This window comes from Gouania willdenowi, chromosome 7 (genome assembly GCF_900634775.1).
Source record: "Gouania willdenowi chromosome 7, fGouWil2.1, whole genome shotgun sequence".
Classification (NCBI taxonomy): Eukaryota; Metazoa; Chordata; class Actinopteri; order Blenniiformes; family Gobiesocidae; genus Gouania; species Gouania willdenowi.
In genome coordinates, this window is record NC_041050.1 from 16,688,606 (window position 1) to 16,712,702 (window position 24,097).

Consider the following 24,097-nt stretch of genomic DNA (forward strand, 5'->3'; position numbering starts at 1 on the left):
GTTTCAGGCATGTCCTATTGGGAAGAGGCCTCGTGGAAGGCCAGGACACGTTGGAGGAACTATGTCTCTGAGCTGGCCTGGTGTCGCCTCGGGGTCCCCCCAGAACGGCTGGAGGAGGTGTGTGTGGATCGGGAGGTCTGGGCATCTCTGCTTAGACTGCTGCCTCCGCGACCCTGCCCCGGATAAAGCGGAAGAAGATGGATGGATGGATGGATGGACGTTGCTCACCAAAAACGGTACAATGAATTTGATGTCCTTTGTTTGCGGCAGCAATAACGTTTTCAGAATACACTGCTACTATGTAAAACTACATTTTGCTTCAAGTCTTTAGGGGTGGAATTGACCTTCCAATGGTGATTTGTTAACGCCAGTTTTGATTGAACCACACCTCAGATGGATGGTAGTGATGATTGTTAATGTGCATACATCTATATGCGTCAGCAACAGGCTTAACTTATAAAACCCACGCATATGTTGAAAAATGATCAAAAATCTCTCTTTGTCCCAAATTATAAAGGTTTAATTTAGAGGTTATTTTACAGTCAAACAGGAGTGTTAAAAAATGAAGTATCAGTTCTTCTCACACAGCTCACCATAGATCAATCAGTGTGTTTGAGTGCTGACCATTTGAAGCCGATGTCAAAGTGTCTGGGAAGATGAGAAGTTGAATTATTTAAGGGAGCTATACTAAAAACGACTTTCTACTGTAGCTTTTTTCTTCCACTGTGTATGAAAACAGGAAGCACAGATGGTTCCTCTCATCTGCCGAGATGGCCACAGAGGGAGCTTATCGTGTCTCCATGTGGGTGTGAGATAAACTAATGTATGTGTCAGCCACTGCGCTCTAATTGGCCTATTTGTGCACCTTGGCCTTTTGTGGATAGTTAACTATTTCCTTCCCCTCCCCGTGCTCCACCAACCCACTTAAAATCTCCAACTGGACTCCTGTCAGCAATCCAACTACATAATCGCCCATCAAATCTCCTATGGTCTGGATGTGCATCTGTGCTTGTGCCAGCTCACCGGTGAGAGAAATCTCTTCATCTGTCAAGCCACTGTTAGTCATTCCCGGATCAACACAACCACGTCTATGATTAAATAGAAAAAAAGAATCAATGTGCGAAACGTAGAGGCTTTTCTCTGTGAGTTCATAACACGTTGAAAAGAAGCATATCTGACAAATATATCTACTAAAGCATGACATATCTCTGTCAGGCCTTCTTCTAATGTATTGTGTTGTGTAGTGCAGTAAAGAAAAAAAACAGCAATATGACAAAAGCTTTACATGGCAACATGACTCTTAGGTCAACGCTTTGAGTGTCTCTTATCTTCCTATTCTCTCGTTTTTTTTTTTGTTTTTTTTATGGTTGCTGCTCAAAAGCATCTTAACTAAATGTTTTTATAGGTGACCAGCCTTGGCACTGAGTTCTGCCTATAAAATTTGTGAAAGTATGCAACACCCTTGTGAAATTCAATTTTTTTTTCATCATCATCGCATGAGAAGGAGAAATTATGGCTGCTTAGGTCAAGGCGTTTAGTAAGGGTGGGACAATACACTGAGTTCAGGATATGATTTGATAAATGATAATGGGTTCGAGGTAACAATACGATCTATTTTTGAGAAAGAAAAAAAAGACCCAAAAAAAAAATTGAAGTTGAAAAATAAACTTTATTATCCCCCGCCACAAAGTGTGAAGGGGGTTATGGGGTTTCAGCTCCGTCCGTCCGAGTTAAAGGGGACAGCTTTTCTCAGAAATCGTTTAAGATACGATGACCAAATTTGCTGTGTGGCTTCAGGGTATCAATACCTTGATGGAATTGAAAAATGAGAAGCGCGCAATTATTTTTTCCAGAGTTATTGCCCTTGTGCTGTTTTTTTTACTCTGTTCGAGGCATCTTCAAAGGGGACAGCTTTTCTTAGAAACCATTTTTAGGAATTTTACATTGTGATGTAATAATATTGTCTGATGGATAATCTAACTTCTTACATTTAGGACATTTAGGAAAAGATTGTGAGTTATAATGACAACCGATCTGGCGTGGGGATGTTAATGACTATGTCTTCTTGTTTGACTTTAACTCTGGACATACTTACACTGGGTATAACCGTTTCAACTAGAATAAAAATAAAATATAAAAACAAACCGAACCATAACAATCTAGTGAGTAGATTGTGTGTATATCTTTTTTTATCTGACCCGCGATACCACTCCCACCCTTGATGATACATCTTGTTCCACAATATATCGTCCCACTTTTAGTGTTTCGACAAATGTTGGAGGGAAGAAATCAACAGGTTTCCAGATTCCTTCAGTATTTTTTTTGGCACTTTCTATCTGCACTCCCAGCTCACATGCAAAGAATAGATGTACACAACATTGGCACAATTCACCCACACACAGCCCCGCTGATGTATACTGTAAAGAAGTCATCACAGATTTCCTCTGTGTCCTTAACAAGAATAAATGGCAAATGGACTTGATTTTATCTATAGCGGTTTGTAAGCACCGAAGTAGTCCCAAAGTGCTTCACAATATCAGCACATTCACCCATCAATGGGACTGAGCTGCCATGCAAGGCACTAATCAACCATTGGGAGCAATTTAGGGTTCAGTGTCTTTCCCAAGGACACTTTGACAGGTATAGACTGGTATTGAGCCCCCAGCCTCTGGATAAGAAGACAACCACTCTACCACCTGAGCCACGGTCGCCCAGAGAGTTCATGTTTTAATAGGGAATAATTTAAAAGGGACCAAACAGATTTGGAACGTAAGGAAAATAAGTGGGAGGGAAAGATAGATTGTGTGTGTGTGTGAGAGAGGGAGATGTGGTGAGGAGGCGGAGAGAGGAGAGGGAGGGAGGGATGTAGAAGAGGACTGTAGAGAAGACAGGGATGAGGCACTTAGATAAAGCATTCCACAGGAATGAGAAGGGACTTGGGAAGAATAAGTGCTGTGGATGTTCTGTGATTGCACACCACTTGTCCGATGGAAGCCGTCAGGCTGCTGGAGCTTATGCTGACACACACTGCTGTGACCTGTGCAGCTGGCTGTTTAACCTGACCACAGCCGTCCACGGTGACAGAATTCATCCGATCGCTCTCGACAGGGATGACTGATCACCTGGGATGAAATCCAACAGATGTTGGAAGAAGTTGGATACCACCAGATGTACCATGGATTTATACAGATGCTTGGGTTTACTTTTATTCTCTCTCCCATTACACGGTATGTAATTTTCTCTCCTTCTTAAGTTTGATGATGTGAGAGAAAACTGGTGTTGAAGAGTGTAATGAGAGCCAAGGAAAATGTAGAAAAACAAAGAAACCAGAATAGTGTAATACATTTATTTTCTTTTAGTTCAATTTAATTTGAGATAAATGAATAACATTTTTTCGTGAGGTTTAAATATCATAGAGGCATAAAAAATTTGAGTTTAGCCAATACAACAAGAAGACAAGTAGTGTTTTTGTGTCTTTCTTTGTTTGTTATTATTTTTTTTTTTTACTGTGTCAGTACTAACACTTCATCAATACTATTGAAAGATAATCAGATTTGTGCACTGAAATATTCTGATTATGATATCTGTCTATATCAGAGACGTACAACTTTTAGCAAAGTAGGGGCTACAAAATGTGATGAACCAAGGGCCACATTATCAACATCCATGTCAGCATTCAGAATAGTAAACCATCTGAGCATTAATATAGGAAAGACCAAAGGGTTTGGTCAGTTTTCATGTAATTTTCAGTTTTTTGAGTCGGTGTGTTTTTGTTGTCATTTTTCTGTGTTACTTTTGCATATTTTGAAGTCATCCTTTGAGTTTTTGAATTCAATTTATAGATTTTATATTGATGTTTTTTGTGTTTTTTGAGTCATTTCAATTTTCTTTTTTTGCTAATTTGTGTATTTTATTGTGCATTTTGTATGTTTTTTGGGGTCATTTTGTGCATTTCTGTTTAGTGTGTTTTTTTTTAATCCTTTTCTGTATTTTTGTTGTCACCTTTGTGTATTTTTTTAATCATTTTGTGTGGCAAACAAATTAGGTCAAGGGACACATTGGTCCCACGGTCTGTCAGTTGCCCATATCTGGTCTATATAAAAAAAAATGAAAAGGTCCATGAAGGAGTTTAGCATCATCTGCTTAATCCATTGCCCTCCACATATTATTTTTACTTGCTGTTCTCATAAGTCTAATGCTACCTTTATCGTGAAAGAGTGTGTGGCAAGTGTATTTTAAGTGTTTTTTTTGTAGTCCAAGGTCAAATGTACATGAAGAGGCAGATCAGTGTGCTAAATAATTCTTTATGATTACAAAATATTAATTCAAACCTATTCAAATACAGAAACTCATTACAGATTAATAAAATAATGTAAATTTCAAGAGTAGAGTTATAGTTTATCTGAAGTTAGATGAGAACTTTAGGTTAAGTCTTATGCAGCAGAAAAAACTCAGGATTGGCTCTTGTAGCGGCTCGTTTGTAGACAGTATGTCAGTATAAACGGCAGAATAACGCCTCCACTATGGACTGGTCAATCACAGTCGATGTATTGGGCAGCTCTGAGTTAGATCATTAAAGTTTTTCTGAAGGAAACTTAGGTACCAAATTATTGGCCCCTATTGGTGAAACTAAGAATAGAAAGCATTTTGCTACAAAAGCAAAAAGTTACATAAATATTAATGGTAGGATGATATTGACGATATATTGTGCGACAAGATATCACATTATCAAAACGTCACAAGATGTATCGTCAAGAGCACAAGTAATATCGCGAGAAATCCACACCACATTGTTAGGATTCATTTATTATTTTTTACATTTCTATTGTTTGGAAAAGGTCAAACTCAGAGTAAGTAGTAAGTCCAGAGTTAAAGTCAAATAAAAGCATGGCTATTTTTCCGACATTTTTTTGGAATTTTCCCTTTACAAAAAACATTGTACGGTATCGTTATTTTAAGCCCAATATCTTTTATTGTATCATATAGTGAACTCAAGAGTATTGTCCCATCACTAATAATTATGTTTTACTTGTTTTGTGTGTGCAATTGCCATCACTGAGTAGAAACAGGTCTACCAACTGATCAACTAGTTAATGGATATCCATCACAAGAATTACACATTTTTAGAAAGTACAAATATATATATATATATCAAGTAAGGAGCAACCCAGAGTTTAATCATGGTTGTTGAGAAAAAATGTTAAAATAAAGAAATAAATAAGGCTGTCATGTAAAGAACAAATCAAAATAATTGAAGAATGTTGTGTAAGTAAGTTATTTATGAGAAATGTTTTTAGTGCTAGGAGACAATAAATTTAAAGCAAATTCACTTTTTGGAATGGATTTTGCACATCATTAATCGTAAGGCTAATCGTATCTAAGGCAGATTATTGTTGAAGTGATTTTTTAAATAAATCAAAGGTTTACAAAAGGATAAAAAAGACAGAAAGAGAAAAAAGATAAATAGTCAGATAGCAATTTTTAACAACTGTGGATGTCAGTTTCAAGTCAATTTATCAAAATCCCTTTTAACTAAAAGATGACAACCCAAGGACACAATACAGTAAGCTTTATTACCGACAAAGAAACAACATTTAAACAGATTCCTCCCCTATTATCTTCTATCGTTGTAAACCCTGACCCTGCTTGCATCGCCATTATCCCACATGCACACACAGACCTTGAAGACACAAAACTTCACACTTTAAATTCACCGATGGTAGAAGCTGCCTCTGTTGCTACCCAAGTTGTGCAGCCTGGTTACGAGCTTCCTCTGTTAGCAGCAGTAATGTCATGAATAAAAATGGATACTTGCTGCTGTTGTGCTGTTTCCCTGTGAAAGCACATTGATCAGAACAGGACAGATTTGGGTCCAGTAGCTCTGACATGGATGATTAATTCACAAGGATAAGGTTGCAAACGTTTGTGTGTTGCATAAAAATCTGTCAACCAATTAAACAAGGCATTGTTTTAGGAACAGTTCTTGAGTTAATGAATGTTTTTTTTTGTTTTTTTTTACAAAATCCAGTTGATTACGCAACATCAACTTCACATCTCACCCTCACTGTATAACAATCTATTCTTCCCCACCCTTTTTATTTCCTATCTTGAGTCTCTCCTCCCTGATCCCTTTCCCCTCCCCCTCCACTTAGGTGTAACACTGCTCTCCCTTTTTATATCCTCTGTATAATAAAAGATCACTTACCCTTCCTTGGAAAGGACTGGTGATGGTCACAATTAAGCAATAAAAAAACAAAAAACAAAACCAAAATTCAGTCAGATTATCTTCATCATTAACTGGCAATTTAAATTATGTTTAGGATTGTAGTTAAATACACAGATAAAATAAGTAGTTTCTGGTGCATTTATGGTTTTTATTCAAGGCTGAATATTGTGATTTGTTTAACAGAGGTGATCACCAGGCTAAGCTGCATGACATGGGTTTGATTAAATGGATGCATGCCTACTAAAAGTGTAAATACACCCCCAGGTTTTTGCTGACTTGCCACTAGGAGGAAATCCAAAAAATGCCTTGATTATTGGCGTTGCTCCTAGAGTACTTAAGACACGCCCCCACAGCGCTGCACAATTCCACATGGAGCTGTCAATCAATGCTCACTGAGGGCTGTGAGAGGACGACACCAGTCCCTGCTCCCATTTTTATAGAAGGGGCGGGGCCAACGTTGACGGTTAATGACATCACTGATCTCATCTCGGCCAATATCAAAATTAAATTGCAATAGTCGGCGTTCAACCCACATAGGGTAGTCACTCTGACATTTTACAACTAAAACCGTTAAATTTACTGTAAATACTTAGACTAACATGTGAAGAGTGGGACTAGGATCAATAAACTACATTACTTACATTACTTTTAGGGTATACTTACACCAGTGACCTGCCGTGAGCACCAGGGTTGGGTAGGCGGGGCTTTCAAACTTACAGGTACTGTAGGCTATCGGAAATGGAAAAATCAATAATTTATAAATTCAATTATAATTAAAACAAATAATCAAAATATCAATTCACCCTTGGGTAGGTGCTGCTGCCTATCCTGACTGCACGTCACTGACTTACACTTGTAATGCCCATGTTTTTTTTGTTTGTTTTTGTTGCTGAGTTTCATTTTCCTCCTACACTAAAAAAGTTTTTTATGTTGAGCAATGACCCTATAAATTGACTGGAAGAATAAATACGTAGACTGGTGGATGGATGGGTAGTTGGTTAGATGGCTGGCTTTATATTCCAGCTGTAATTCTGAAACTGCCAAAGTCAGGACATCCTGTGAACGCTCCAATCTAAACCCATTAGTTGCTGTACAAACAGCTTCAGCGTCCTGTTTCATTTAATATCCGTTGCATTCAACTGATACCGTTCTGAACTGATGTGATTAAACAAAAGCTCGCTGTGTCATTTCCTCTCATCTTTAAACAGACGAGTCATTTCAAGGTCGTTCAGAGACTGGTCATGTCGAACCACGTGCAGGCACTAACACAGAGTGAAGACGTTGCAGGGGAAAAATAATCATTTAATAAGATATCGATCCCAAACCTGTAAAAATGGTGAGTGCCAGTTTTCAGGCATCTGACGGACAGCCCATCAACTGCGATTGAAAAGGTGAAGTACCTGATGAGAGCAAAGCCTGCCAACATGACACCGATGCCCGAGTCATTCTTTTTTAAGATGACAAGCAACAGAAAAGGGTGAACAATGAGTTGGAAAACATCTTGATATCAATAGCTTTGTTAGTTGCTTCCCTGCTGTTCAGTCAGTTAATTAGAATTTTACACTGGAAAGTAAAAACACATTTATTCTTTGGGCACAATCCTTTTTGTTGCACGAATATGCATTTCTATATTCCACACAGGGAACTAGACAGGACAATAGATTGAAATATCTAGAAGTGTCAGGAGTAATGAAATATCAATCTCAGCCTGGGATGTATTTCTGCAAATAAATGACCTGCACAAATGCACAGGGGAAGGAAAAGAAGGGGAAAAACCTCCACTATTGAACAGAGCAACCAAAATACAAAGGGATATTGTGCCATTGTAGCCTGTGGATAATCCAGGTCTCTCTAATTGTGCCCAGAGCTCTGTGGGTCAGCCTCTGTGCAGGTGAATGTGAGTGAGCTGCTGGGATAAAGCGTCTGGACAGAGTGCTCCATCAGCATGTTCCCTCAGAAACACAGCACAGATGTCCTCGGATTCAAATTCATCCTTCCTCTTTTTCCCCCCCCAACCCCCGTTTGTCTCATCGCCCAGACGCTGTCTCGTGTAACCATACGCCACCCGTATAATAGAGGTCACCCTACATTTAGATTACGCTCTGTATTCCATGCCACACAGATAAAATCTATTATAGATGAATACATTGTGGCAGATGCAAATATTCTCAATATAAACGTTCAAGCGTTCTGAATGGTGAGCCCCATTTCATGGAAGAATGAAAACCCAGGAACGCTTGGAAACAATTCAAAGAATCAATGTTGGAGAAAAAAAAAGACACTAGTAGAGTGACCCAGATGTGCGTTAAATTTGCATTCATATTAGATAGATACCACATCAGCTGTAGCACCGGTCTGTCTAATGACACAAAATCTATCTGCCCAAAAAGTGGAGACAAAGGTAAGGTGATGGCCAAAACCATGCACTTTATCAGTTTTGATACAATAAAAAATATGCCCATGTCGTAAAAAGGTTACGCTTAAATAATACCAATTATTTTGAACAACTAAAAACTTGAATTAGAAAGCACTGGAGAACACCAACAGTAACATCATTTTTCTGGCACGTAGCTGTGCCTTTGTAATATAATATGAAATAGAACTTATGACTAGAGCATGTAATGTAATGTGCATATGTTACCAGCAAGAACCAGCTCACAGATCTGAAGTTAGGAATTATCGATTTGTCAAACTGGTCCAGAATCAGTACATTGATCCGGATCATCTCCAAAATCTAATCACTTGTTCCATATCCCATTCGGGATATTTATTTTTCATTTAACCCGTAATTTGTTCACATTGGCAATATTTAGAGTCTTCCTTATAGACAAAGAAAACACACAAAAAACGACCAAAATTCGTCCATCAGTTTTTCAGTGAGACTGCTCACAAATAAATAAATAAATAAATAAAACTAGAAAGCACTAAGAGAGTGCAGAACTCCGTCACGCCAAAGCAGTCATCCATATTGCATTGTCACCTAAACGTTACACGTTTAGGTTTCATCCGTATCTGGTTTCCTTCCAGATACGGATGAAACTTGGGCACGATAGAGGAACCAACCCTACCTGTTTTTGTCAAATTTCTTCAACAACGGTCATTATGCAGCTAGATAAAAAATTTTATTTTTATTTTACCAATAATGAGAGATATGGATTTTTTTTTTTTTAAACTGATCCAGATTGGGGGAGGTTGATCCAGATCGTCCCCAAAATCTTGTTCTTTATCCCATTTTGGATATTTCTTGAAAACCATTCCATCAGTTTTTGAGTTACACTGTTCACAAATAAATAAATCATTAAAAACGTAATCTCCTTGGTTAGTTTACATAATGTAAGTAAAAAGGCATGGTATTAAAGAATCAGGCAGGAGTGTGCTTGCTTGTGCGTCTCTCTGCACAGAACAAATTGTACAGGCAGTAAACAGCTCTGTCTGACGTCCGTGTTCTTTTGTTCTTCCCTCAGTTTGTTCCCAAGTTGGACTTCGTGGTCACGCTGAGGAAAGGCTGCTGGAGAATCTGTTTGCACGTTACAATAAGCTCTCCCGACCTGTGAAAAACACCTCGGACACAGTGCATGTGCACTTTGGGCTGTCTATCGCACAGCTAATTGATGTGGTGAGTACAACTGCAAAGCCTTGTTCAAGGTGTAGAGTGAAGTTTTTACAAGGGAATTAACAATCGGTAAACTCAGAGTGCTGCTGGAATAGATCACTTTGTACTGATTAAAAGCAGGATTATATATTACAGTAAATGTCTGTCTTTTAAGCAAGTTGACGATTGCAGCCTAATCGCTTCACAGAGCGGATCCTTTCAGAACCTTTCAACGCATGCACGTAGACCAGTGGTTACCAAACTTTTCTTAGTCCTGTACTGCTTCAGACATTTAACCTGAAGTCATGTAACCCCTACACCTGCACACTCAAAAATATAATAATGTAATGTCATATACAGTCCTACAGTGAGTTTTACCTATCCTGTTGAGAAATAATATATAATAAAAATAATAATAATAATAATAATAATAATAATAATAATAATAATAATAATAATAATAATAACTAGAATATTTGCTCTTATTGAAGAAAATGCAAGTGAGGAGGATGCAGTTGCTGGCATGCATTAGCTTATAAGCATTAGCCTAGCATTAGCATAACATTATTATTGACCTACTTTTTGCTTTAACATAGCATTATCATAAGCCTGGCAATAGCAATAGCATTAACCTAGCACTAACATTAACCTAGCATTAGCATTAGCCTAGCAATAACATTAATCTAGCATTAACATTAACATAGCAATAGCATTATCTTAGCATTAGCCTAGCATTAACATTAACATAGCATTAGCCTAGCAATAGCAATAACCTAGCATGAGCGTAGCAATAATGTTGAGCTCCACCCCGAACTGCGGACTGGAGTCAGGGGTACTTCGAGAGAGGGGCACATGCAGCAATGGTGCATTCAAGGACGCTAGGAAATATGCAACTCACCTCACTACATATTAAATAATTTATGTGACGATCATCAGCTTTATTTACTGCAGGATCTCTAAAAATCACAGTTCAAATCCATAAATGATCCTTTTGCGGTCTACAAGGATGTGCTCACAGCCCAGGCTTGGCCCTATGGTTAAGAAACATTGAGTTAGGGAAACTGAAGTAGAGATTAAATAATTATTAACCAAGTGCCAATTTTCACTCGGTCCTCAGACCCAGTGAATTCTCTTAAGTAGGGGATGCATTTAAACTGTGATCGATCATCGTTACACTGAGTTCAGCTTGTTACTGACATTGAGAAAACTGAATAAAACCAACCTACTGAGTATTTTTCACATTGTTATGTTTTGCTGGTGTCATGTAACAATTATAGTAACCACAGGTATTTTACTGCAACATCATATTTTAGGTTGCGTTCATTGAATTAAAGTTGCTCTTCAGCATGCTTAATGCCATCCTAAGCTTCCAGTAGGGCTTTTCAATGGGAAGAGTATAGTGTTAATAAAGTGGTCTTAAACCTATTTATTTGCAGGATTTTTAATTTTTATTTTTTTTCCAAGTTAAATTACCAGAACAATTCGGTGAAGGATTTCCATCATTTGAGTTACAGTCATTTGGGAGAACTAAATTTTTTAAAGGAGCAGAGCAAGATCTCAATAGTGACAGCACAGCCGCTAAGATAACTGCAGCCATCAGCCAAGCAGGCGCGGGTGCGTCGAAGCGTGATGTGAAATGACACATCACGTCCACAGGAATGTGCGGGCAACAGCCTGTTCAAGGCTAAAGGGAGATATTCATTTTGGTTTTGAACGCTTAATCATCCATTAGCATTAAAAGACTTAAAGGTCCCATGTCATGCTATTTTTCACCCATTTCTATTTGTTCTAAGAACTCAAAAACATAATATTTGAGGTTTATTTTCCCAAACTCACCTGTTTTCCAGAGTTTTAGCCTCTGAAAAACTCCATGAGTGGGCGTGTCTATAGACGGGAAAATGACATATCTCCTCCCCGCACGTTGACATAAGGCCAGAGGACGGCCCGCCCTCCTCCCACCCACTCCGTAGCTAAGCTCATGCTGCTTTATACAACACGAGACAGAGCGTGGGGGCGGGGCGTTTGCCGATACATACATAGACTGTAGAAAATACATACATAGCACTGTGCGCTAAAATGCTCACCTTCGTGGGCGTGTCTGTTTACATGTGAATCACGGCAGACAGCTTCCTGGGGGCGCGGCTTCTTCAGCTCAGTGCCGCTTCAAATTTGTCATCAAAGTGGGAACGCGTCATCAAATTGGAGCGAGGTGTTTAAGAGGTGCAGCAAGAAAGGAGCAAAGCACCCTCTAACTAACGAAGAATCAATGAAAAAAACACTTTGGGCATGTGTATGAAGCCCAAATAGCACTTTTATGATGTTTAAAGGTGCAGTCCGCGACTCAGATCCCTCTCTCCCCTTGCCCTGCCTCCAAACTTCCCAAAGTCCTTCCCTCGGAGGAGCTAACAAGCTAACGTTAGTCCGACTGCAACATCACAGTAATATAACATGCTCTGTTAAAAGCATATTACTGCAGTGCTTCTCTCTCTCTCAATGTGCACAAACACGGAGGCTGCTGCGTGCACACAAACAACACATGCACCACAGAGTTCTAGTGTAACAATTACAAATCAAACATAATGTAAATCAAGCAGCAGTGATTACCTTTCCCTGCCTAATTGCTTCTCTATATTCTTAAGACAATAAGAATATTGTCTTTGTACTTTTACAGGATTAACTATTTGGATTATACTGGTTTCTTCCATTCCCTACTAACATTTTTTTCCATTAAAACTTTTGAAAATCCTAATATTCCTACTGTTAAAATGCTTTTAGTTGAAGCTACGGTCCAAAATTCTTTTGGGTGTAGTTTATGTATTTTTTATGAGCCTGTGACGTATATGAACCGTTTCAAGACAAAAACATTTATTACACAGACTTTAATGTTGTTATTTTGTAAATGTCAATATGGTCATAATTTTTTAACTGAAAAAACCTTTGGTGTACCAAACATTGCCAGTCTTTCCACACTAAATATGAAGCCTATGAATATAAACAATGATTGACTGGCATTTGAGGTAAAATGTAAGTTGAGCACAACAGTTTGCATAAATGCAAAGCACAAAACACAGCTACTCACTTCATCAAAGAAAGACCCACAGTAAAAAGCACATTTAGCAGTGCAAGTCAGTAGCACACAGAGCGTTTCAATATTTGTAGCACATTGAGGGATCTATTCTCCCGTCTAAACTTAAGCACTTTTTTGCGCGCCTGCAGTTACTTGCGTCTCTCCTACACGTATTCTCTGGGCCAGGTTCCTGACACGCCCACCGCCCGTAAGTAGAGCAAAAGCGCGTAGTGTGTGAATGAAGGCGGGCTGAAGGAAAGGAGGCGGTGATTTCATTTTCTTTGGGCTGTCTAGAAATCACAGAACATGGAGTTTTCCCAACGCTTGTTTCTGGTCTATCCTCACCCGCATATGACAGCTTTTTTCACTCTGTCGTGGATCAAACTGTGACTTTACGTTGGATATAGTATGAAAATAGTTGAATCACTGTGACCAATGTGGACAGAAGACTGCGTCTGTCCACACGGGTCCGTGTGGCTTCAAATGTAACTAAGTCCATATTTGATGAATTCATGTTGGGTGTGGGATACATATGTATGTGTATATACGTATATATGCATATGTGTGTATCCATAAAATGAAGAGTCCGTCCTTAAGACTGCTCTACTGTAAAGTGCCTTGAGATACCATTGGTTATGATTTGGCGCTATACAAATAAAGATTGATTGATTGATTGATTTGTAGTGCAATATAATGTTTCACCTTATCGGGGCATGCACTTATTTCAGGGTTAGAAGTGCGTAAGAGGAAAAAGACTTACGCACACTGGAGAATCCGCGTAAAGCCATATTTGAATGGGAACACCCACATTTCAGGGCTGCTACACCCACAGTGCGTAACTGGGAAGAAGGAGCGCAGCAACTGACTTAAGTACAGGGGGAGAATAGCGCGCACACAAAAACAGCAACGCTACGCTGGTTTTTGGACTTATGTGCATGGGAGAATAGAGCCCTTAGTTCTTTAGAAGAACTTCAATGGCTTCCACACTTGTAGGTTGTCTGAAAATGCTGATAATAAATGTACCAGGTCGGGTCACTTTAGGGCTGGAGACCCTCCTCCAGCCCTAAAGTGGAGCGGCTGTAGGGCTGGAGGAGGGTCTTCTTCTACTTAGAGTTTGTAAATTAACAAATTTGCGCGCTAGCGCCCCCTCAAACTCAGGTCAAAAGCTGAATTGTTAGGTTTCATTTTTAGTATACGTGACTGTGCCGTTTTCATTCATTTATGAGGTCTTGTGGCCCACATGCGCGATTGACGTATTGTGCACCCCTGCTGTAAGTGGTGTTATGGTCATGATGGTGGAAGCCTTGTGACCAACCCAGAGATCTCTTTTATCCACTGGACTTGGAATGCTTTGCAATTCACTGGAAGTGCCGGTAGAAGTTGCTGGGAATGGGCTGTCGGGCCTTCCTTGCAGATTCTGCTGTTGGATGACAGTGAATACGAGTAGGATTGTAGTAGCTATTTTAAGGCCAAATAATGTCTAAGCACAGGGTTCACAGTGAGGAGAGTGTCTCTATCATTATTTGTATTATTATACTTTGTGGTTTGATCTGCTTAGTCTACCTCTTGGAAAGTTTCAAGCTGGTCCCTTTTTGGCCTTTTACACCGATATTCAGCTAGCAGGTTTACCAAACTTTTTTTGACCATGAGCGCTTACTTACTTACTCCATGTTATGCCTTGTGTTTTTTTTTAAAAAAAAGGGTCAATGACCTCTAATTTAATTGGCTTCACTAAATCTTAACTTTGCCCTTGCTTATACAGTTTTACTGAGAGAAAATGTGTCAGATTTTATGAACAACAAGAAATAAGTGAACTTTCTAGAGTTTTCTGTGACTTTCGTGTGATCACATTGGGCATTCTGTGGTCTGTAAATGAAAATTAATTGGAAATATCATGTTTGGAAAAAGGTTAAAGCGGCGTAATGACATATTACTCGACACCTGCTGAGGGAGACAGCTGCTGGCAGCATCCGTCTCCGCTCTGCACAGCTCATTAGCTGATCAGCGACATAACACTGAGCACCTTCCATCTTTTCCCACTGCATTGTGAGTGTCCCGTCATCATGATTTCCACTGTGCCAATTTACTCTGTAAGTGATACATTTTCAATTACAGCTTGACTGTTGTATGAATACTCATTAATAACTAGCTCAAAGCTACACAAAGCGAGGCAGATAAAATTAAATACAGATCCCCTATCAATGGAAATGAAATCCATTACAACAGAGGAGATTACATTATTTTTCCACATAAAATTCAGTTGTCAAGTGTGGCAAAATTATAACTCATGAATCACAATCTAGTTATTATATCCGAAAGCATCTTTTTGCTTTCAATTACTGTCCATAATTATTTGTTAAACCTTTAGTATAGTCATTGGTGTGGTTTTGAAGACTGAGTTTCAACAATGTTAGAAAACAACCCACAGACTTTTTAAAGGCACAAAAAGTAGCCAGCATGTGGGTTGAATCAGGGATGATCCTCCAGGTTTCTGACACACAATTAGATGACAGTGCTTGCTCCACATGACTGATGGAGGGAGTCAGCTCTGGGTAGAGTTGTTTTCTACTGTGTATTCACTGGCTGCTTTCTCTTAGTTATCACAGAGGTAGACCTGCAGAAAGCAGCTTGCAAACCAAGACAGAAACTCTTAACAAATACCTGCTTTTGTGCACCAACCACCAAGTCAAATTCCTTGTACTGTCCTCAAAACTGTACATGGCAAATAAAATAAAACATTTCTTTGATGGGTCACACATCCAGTCTGACTTTAAAGTTTCAGACTGGAAACTTTAAAGTCTGTAACATGTAGTTACAGTGTACTAAGATCAGTGCTAGGTTCGACAACTGGAGCAGTGATAGGTGTAGAGTGTGCTAATGACCACAGACCATGGAATAAGTTTAAATTGTTGGCTTATTATTTTACATTGAAGACAGAATAAACAGTTGACAAGATTATTAACATAACAGAAAATTAAATGTTTTTACCCTTTTCGTTCAAGTGATTTGGTTTCTCAATCCCTTTTCCTTTTTAAACCTATTATTTTGATTTAGAATTATATTATTCTCAACCTAAGTTATTGTTGTAACAGTTTCAAGTTTTATCCTTTAATCTATTTGAGTTAACTCAGTATTATTCTGAATAAAATCTAGTTCTTTAGTTTCAACATTTAGTTCCAGTTTCCCTTTAAGTTCAACCTGTTTTGTTTGTTGTTTGAACCAACCCAAACATTTACATTTCAAATAACACCATTATGGCATTACCATGTATGGTTGACAAAACAGGCGCTCTTCTGCTTGAATAGAGCGCCTGTAGGTGATGTCTTGGTAGGAGATCCGAGCGCCGATGCAGGTTAGCAGGTTGTCAAACTGGGCACGGGAGAGACGGAAGTAGGGCTGAAAGCGACTCTCGTCCGAGCGCAGCTCTGGTGAATCCAGAAACGACGCCGAGGCGCCCTTCAACGACATTGTCTGGCTTTATTTATCAAATAAAGCGAAGCCACTCTCTCGATAACGTAGAGCCAATGAGCAGGAGTCAGAGGCGGCGTGTTCAACAAGGAACTCCAAACTTTATTCTCCATTCAACCACACTTCTCTGTAGCCCTTTAACATCACAGTGCACACATTGAGTCACACCAAGATATTTGACTGGAAACACAGCCTACTCAACACAATAACGTTCCCCACCACTTCACAGTCACTGGGTGAATTATGACTGATCGCCACAATATTATCTATTGTATGAACACTACCGGCAACAGAGAAGCCCATACCCAAAACGTGCTCAACGCGAGTCCAGAGCAACATCGCTGAAGTCTGATTCAATGAGCACAAGTGTCCTAGGGCGAGGCACAATTTCGACGCCCGAAACGTGTTTGGTGTGAACGCGCCATAAATTCTACCAGCTTTTTGAAGAAACAGTAGAAAGTCCAACAGAGGGCGTGATGCACAGTGGAATGTTTAGCAGAGAGCGTGTTGCTCTTATGCGATGCACAGCTCAAGTGTTCACTGGGTGGCTTGCCATCTTGTGTCTTACACGTGGGCTGCGTCCAAATAGTTCCTCCTATCTCCTTTCCTTTCCACTTTTCCATAACCCCATGGATGGCATCATGGGGTTAAGGAAAGGTGTTAGGAAAGGAGCAGGAACAGGCCATTACGTTTGTTTTGACAATCAGACGCATTTCCACTACGTGACATAATAATCTGACGGCCGCAAAGGTTAGTGACGTGTGCCGTGGTGGAAAAACTACACATTTCAAAAAATGGACTACTAAAAGCACATTTATAACACTTTGAATATAAATCAACGGAAAAGAGGCTATGAGGAACAAAAGTGAAACTAAAATGTCACATTCACCTTCCACTAAACATGTCTCTGATCATTTTTTCCTTGAACCACAGAGTTGTCAGTTATAATCTGATAATATGTTTTACATATAAAAAGATATGGATTTAGGATTATTTATTTAAAGTTGTACAAGGCATATTATTGCATTGGTACGGTCTTCGTGAGTTTCCGTGAGCACTTGGGTGTGCGTTTCCCTTAAAATGTTGTTGCTGCAAGAAATTGTGAGGCAGCATTATCTCGTCTAATTTGGTAAAGGATACATCAAGGTGTCCTAGGCTAAAGGAGGTTAAAAAAGGAAGCACTGAGCCTCTTTTCCTGAGCTTAATGAAAACTCTGACATTTTTTATCATGGCCACCACTTAAACACTTCCGGGGGTGAAGGAATAGTGGATAGTAAAGAAGATAGGAGAGACTATCATGGAACCGTGGAATCCAACTCTGATCTTAGCTCTGGATTCTTGATCCCGCAGTTAATGGGCTACCATAACAATAAAATAATATGCACAAATAAATTAAATAATACATCTGGTGGCTTCAAATATCAGTAAGTCCATTTTTTTTCCAGCTCAATCCAGGCCATGCTTCATTTACACACAAAATAAATCATTTATGTCCACCATTTTACATTAAACAACATAAATCTGCTACCTTAGCTTTCCGTTTACAAGAAATAACTAATACATTATGACAAAATATTCCTTGGATGAAATTTTTTTTTTAACCCTTTAGCATGTCTTTTAAACCAAATTAATAATTATATCATGAAATATTGCTTTGCTTTTAATTTTTTTTTTTTTTTTTAACCCTGTTGATCTATTTATTGTCTATTTATCACTTGCAATGTATTTGTTTATGACTGTTTTTATTAACGGGCTTTTATTTAATTAGGCTTTTGTAAACCAGAGTTACATCCAAATATAGATTTGTTTTGATTGCCAGTGGAAAGACAGGTTCAAAACACAAATAATATGTGCATTTTTGTGTTCATTAAAGGATGAGAAGAACCAGATGATGACAACAAATGTCTGGGTCAAGCAAGTATGACATAAGAAAGTCCGATAATGCTAAAGAGCCAAGTAAAAGCCTGGTGGGTAAACACGACTGATGTTTTATTTTAGGAATGGAATGATTACAAACTCCGCTGGAACCCAGAAGACTATGAAAACGTCACTTCTATTCGCATACCCTCAGAGATTATCTGGAGGCCTGACATCGTCCTCTACAACAAGTGAGGATCAGTAGCAATACTTTTCTGTTAGCCTGACATTTATTTCATGATTGGTGGATCCTTGAATGACAGGACTCTGGGGAAGAAAACATGAAGAATCTGCTGTTGCTTCAAACATCCCATCCTGTACTACAGTCATAATGTAAAAGGTTAACCTGGTCAGCTCTAATGGATGCAGCTGCAAACAAAGCTCCATATCAGGAATTAATACAGGCCATCCCTTGAACAGGTTTATTCTCCTTCTTTCTAAATTGAGATACCCATGCAATGCTTAGTTTGTGATGACTTATAATAATAAATAAATACATTTGTTTTAGTTTTGTGTCCCTAGCCCACTTCCATGTACATAATATATTGCCCGTGCCTGTGGTCTCCTAATCTCCCTGTTTGTCTTTGAATGAGATTACTTTGTTTATTAAATATCTTTACCATCATAGATAGAATCCATTCAGTTTTTCAGCACCTGAGTTAAACATTATATAATTGGAGATATTTTTTTATAAATATAAGGTGGATGCACAAATCAAACAACCTGGTCTCCCAAAGTTTGTGACAATAATACGAAGTTGACTTTGATTCATTTTTCTTGCGTCCAACATGATTTCTTCATCAATCGACGAGCTGCGTGAATGAATAGCTCCAAACCCTGAATGAAGTTTTGCAATAAGTCACAATTGCACGAAATTAATTCTGATATCCGGAGTTTCTGAGAAATCTATGTTTATGTATGATGTTTTTGAAATGCGAAAAAATACCTAACTAGTCGATTACTATGGTCTACTGCCTGTTGTCATTCATATACATTAATGTATATAAGTCCCTCCTTCATCCTATAGACCCCTATACAAATGAAAACCATTGCCGACTGCGCACAGCCAATAGGCTTCTACTTCCTGTTTTTGAGACTGTCAATCAAAAATCGGAACTGTGCACGGAAACAAGGCCGCGCGTCACAACAGCAAACAGGTAAATATGATTTTGCCTCTTACCTGACCCATAGACCTATGTCAATGCGAAACGATGCGACCTTGTTATGTTCCGCGATGCGCGTGCAGAAAAGTAGAGGCGTGGCTTCTGGTAGATTGCAGAGGCAGGGGGAGGAAGTGGAGCTGTTGAGGGCGGGACATCAAGACGTTTCTCAGAAATTCCGGATATCAGCTTTAAGTTTGAAACCTATGAAAACTTAATTCCCTGAGGAGAAGAAAGAAAAATTGAAGTTGTTTTGTCGAGGTGCTGACCTTGCCTAAATTATAGTATCCTATACCTGAAAGAAATGCCAGTAAATAGAAAATTCTATAATACATTTTTGACTACAGAACAAATTAAAACTGTACTTGATACCAGTTTTCTTTTCTGTTTCATTTCTCATTTCTGGTGTAGTGCTGATGGGGATTTTGCAGTGACTCACCTCACAAAGGCACATCTGTTCTATGATGGTCAGATAAAGTGGATGCCACCAGCCATTTATAAGTCGTCATGCAGCATTGATGTTACATTTTTCCCATTCGACCAGCAAAGCTGCAAAATGAAGTTTGGCTCTTGGACCTATGATCGTGCAAAAATTGATCTGATCAGCATGGCCAGTGATGTGGATCAAATGGATTATTGGGAGAGTGGCGAGTGGGTCATCATCAATGCCGTGGGAAAGTACAACACAAAGAAGTACGAGTGCTGCACAGAGATTTACGCAGATATCACATATTACTTCATCATACGGAGGCTTCCGTTGTTCTACACTATAAACCTCATCATTCCCTGTCTGCTAATTTCATGTTTGACTGTTCTGGTGTTTTATTTACCATCACAATGTGGGGAGAAGATCACATTGTGTATTTCAGTATTACTGTCCCTGACTGTGTTCCTGTTGCTGATCACAGAGATTATACCTTCTACATCACTGGTGATTCCGTTGATTGGTGAATACCTGCTCTTCACTATGGTTTTTGTCACACTCTCCATCGTAATTACAGTATTTGTGCTAAATGTACACCACCGATCGCCACAGACACATGGCATGCCTCACTGGGTTCGGCGGGTGTTCTTGGATTTTGTGCCTCGAGTCCTCTTTATGAAGCGTCCTCCAGGCACAGCAAAACAGCACTGCAAGAAGCTCATTGAGATGATGCACCGTCCACCTACGATATCCACAATGGGCAATTCACAGGCGTTTTGGAGCGGTTTAGAGACAGGACTAAGACACATGACTCAGGTAGATGACACAATCCCAAAGACTCGATCTAGTAGTCCAAGCATAGTTGTCCGGTCACCCTCCCCTCCCTCTTCCCCTCTTGAAGACCAAAGCGAGGAAAACCCCTCACCGAAAGCCAACATTTTCAGCCGAACCACATCTGGACAGTACTCAGTCCTCTCAGAGAAACACCCTTTACGTGGATATAACTCTGCAGAGACATATTCCTCCCAACTATCCCTACCTCCAACTTTACTCCTAGGTCCAATTCGTACCTTAACCAAAGATGACGCAAACCCACTGGCCCTAAATGGGCGTTCCCACAGTGTAGAGCAGGTTAGTCTCCAACAGACGCAGATTCCACAGAGAGCCGGACATCAATGTCGCTCCCGCAGCTTTCAGAACTGCTGTCTACATGACGACCGAGTCATCGGATTGACACAATCGGAGAAAAAAACTGTCTCTAATGATCAATTGGCCAAAAACGTAATCAAAGAATCATCTAAAGATGCAAGTACCCAACAGGACACTGTGATTCCAACTGTTTCCCCTTCAATGCAGCGAGCCATAGAGGGCGTTCAGTACATCGCTGATCATCTCAGGGCGGAGGATACAGACTTTTCAGTGAGTATGTTGGTGTAGATGAAACATTCTAATGTTAAGAAATGGTTTGAATACCTGTATATTGTTTCATCTTACAGTACAAAAAAGGTGTGTAACTAAAAGATAACATGTAGATTTTATTAAACATTGGTTAACGTGATGTAATTCATACTGAAACAAAAATACTTGTATGTACCAAACAATGTTTAATGGTGGTTCGCTCATTCAACACATTTAGGGAGAAAAGCTAATTTTTAGAAATGGCCAGGGATGCAAGGCGTTAGCTGTTTATTAGAAGCAGCTTAGAGGTTTGTGGCTTCAACATGTTGGCATAAGCTTTTAATTAAAACACCAAGCTCTTTACAAGGAATTTGGTGTAGCACAGCCCTCGCCAGCACATACTGTAATTGTGAAAGAAACAAAAACACTTCATTAGGTTTGCTGAAGAGGGGATGCACAATTTTGCACGCACGCACCCTTATTTAACCTATCTCCACCCACAGTTTTTGCTCAATTGACACCAAACTTGCTACAGCACATCTTTAGACTGTTCTACAGAAACAATCCACACCTATTTTTAATTTCTCAAAAATTTAGCCTCGTACCTCAAAATATTTGACTGTAACATTTGGGGTCGATGCAAAACTGGCAATTTTAAAAATAAGTTTTTCATTTACGGAGCTAATAAAATATTGTTAAAAAACAAATAACCAACAAATCTTGATGCTGGCAAGGTGCAGCTTTTGTGATTTCGGTTTTTTGCCTTCATAACAGCCGAAATCTGTCTTTAAACATTAACAGCTGCTCTCTTGCATACACATGACTGGTTGAGACAATTTGTGAAGTGACATTTCCAATTGCCAAATAGCTCAGTGACCCAGAGGCTATTTCTTGGTGTTGAATCTTAAGTTCAAGCTTTAGCTCATGCAACATTTCCATTTTTGCCTAAAATTCCCAGGCCCACAAACATTGCTGTATACCAGCTAATTGCATTTGTTAATACAAAGAGAAACACTGAACAATGTAGAGCGTAAACCATGCAGTCTTCATAGGGTTTGGACTTTGTTGAAGGCCAGTCTGTATTTACTAAAAAAAAAAAAATAAATAAATAAAAATAAAAAAGCCAAAAAAAAAAAAAAAGAAAGAAATATATATATATACAGTATATATATATATATATATATATATATATATATATATATATATATATATATATATATATATATATATATATATCTTTCTTCTTTTTTTTTAAATAACCAAAATAGCCAATTAGAATAAAGCGCACAAAGAATCTAACTTTCATATGATATGATATGATAATAAATTATTGTCAGCAGGAGCTTTAAACGTAAATCGCTTCCTGTAACAAAAAGGACAGACAACTATCAGGAATAAGAACACTTGATATTTTGAGTCACAATAATGTCAGAATAATTAAATCTTTGGGTAAAGGTGCACCAGTTGTCTGTCCTAAAGTCCATCTGCTATACCAGTATAAAATATAGTGTTTGACACAGAACTAAACAGATTAAGTAAATACTATAAAAATGTACTGATCTCAGATAAGTTGGAGGCGCTGAAGTATATGGTTCTGTTATTGAGGCATAGTATTGTATTGGTTAAAAGAAATGTACCCCAACATCGAACTACCAAATCAAAAGTAAAATGTTGCTAACTCATTCCTAATAAAGAGTTAATTCATAAACTGATTGTTTGCTATACTATATGCATATGTCAAGCTAGAGATTAAAGTTCCATAGATTATGTTGATGAGTCATTATTGTGTTACCTATAATGTAAAAAAAAAAGAAAATTAATTAATTAAACAACAGCAATTTTTCTGAAAACCTCATAAAAGCCTATTGTAGTCACTAAAATCAGTCACTGTCAAAGCACACAATGCACATGCTCGCTGTTGCCTCAGAGGGCCAACCATTAAAACAAAGCCATCTCAGCAATTCGACCTTTCTTCATAAGTGAAGCAAACAGGGATGGACTCACAATTTTTTAATGGCAGCAACATAATAGAAAAAATCAATCAATGGAAAGAAATCAATCAAGGAGAAAATCTGAGTCTTTGACAGTGTTGGGCAAAAATTGAAAATGATTTGTTTTTTGTCTGCTAGGTGAAAGAAGACTGGAAGTATGTGGCCATGGTCATCGACAGGATATTCCTCTGGATGTTTGTGCTTGTATGTATACTGGGATCAGTTGGACTCTTTCTTCCTCCTTGGCTGGCTGGAATGATCTAGAGGTTCAAGGTGGAGGAGGGAAAAAAAACACTGATGTAAAAAAAAGAGAAAGAACGAGAGATATTGTCAATGATGTATCTATTTTCTATTTTGCTAGTGAAGGAGCCATGACTCTTGCCTCACTTTGGGTTATTGAAAGGTTACTCTGAGGGACTAGATAAAATATCTATCATTGATTCCAGTGGGCGTATAAATATTTTATTAGTGCAAAAGGCCAACGGCAAAAATATGATTCCGAGACTCTATTTTGACATTGAGCCGAATTGCTCATGCTATAGCCAATAGTAAAATATTCAGAAATAGAACGTGAGCCCTTAACAAAATTAGTCAAGATCAGGCAGGCCAGCACCTAACGTGTTGTGTTTTTGATCTCTAAGAGGTATTGTTCATATCTCACTCATTGCATTGCCATAGCTACGATAACAAAATAATTTTTAAAATTCCTTTGTTTGAGTTGGAATTATATAAATGGATGCATATCTCAGTCTGTTTTGTTGCATGTGTATGGGAAGGTTCTCAGTCTAAATTCCAGGTCATGGATCTAATAAAAAAAACATCATGAAGGCATTTGGACTACTTTAGAGATTTCT

At 38.7% G+C, this 24,097-nt stretch overlaps 1 protein-coding gene across 1 annotated transcript; it reads left to right on the forward strand.

The window, feature by feature from the left end:
• The first annotated feature begins 2,925 nt into the window (after positions 1–2,925).
• On the forward strand, positions 2,926–23,840 carry chrna4b (cholinergic receptor, nicotinic, alpha 4b). Its single transcript, XM_028452631.1, has 6 exons — positions 2,926–3,227; positions 9,691–9,842; positions 18,227–18,271; positions 18,352–18,461; positions 19,842–21,273; positions 23,382–23,840. The coding sequence occupies exons 1-6, from the start codon at positions 3,128–3,130 to the stop codon at positions 23,505–23,507; spliced, it is 1,965 nt and encodes a 654-aa protein (XP_028308432.1). The 5' UTR covers positions 2,926–3,127; the 3' UTR covers positions 23,508–23,840.
• The last annotated feature ends 257 nt before the right edge of the window (positions 23,841–24,097 follow it).

Coding starts and splice junctions, on each gene's coding strand:
- chrna4b (XM_028452631.1), top strand. CDS start 3,128: ATGAAATCCAACAGATGTTGGAAGAAGTTGGATACCACCAGATGTACC. Junction 9,843..18,226: donor TCGCACAGCTAATTGATGTG/GTGAGTACAACT, acceptor TGTTCATTAAAG/GATGAGAAGAACCAGATGAT. Junction 21,274..23,381: donor CGGAGGATACAGACTTTTCA/GTGAGTATGTTG, acceptor TTTGTCTGCTAG/GTGAAAGAAGACTGGAAGTA.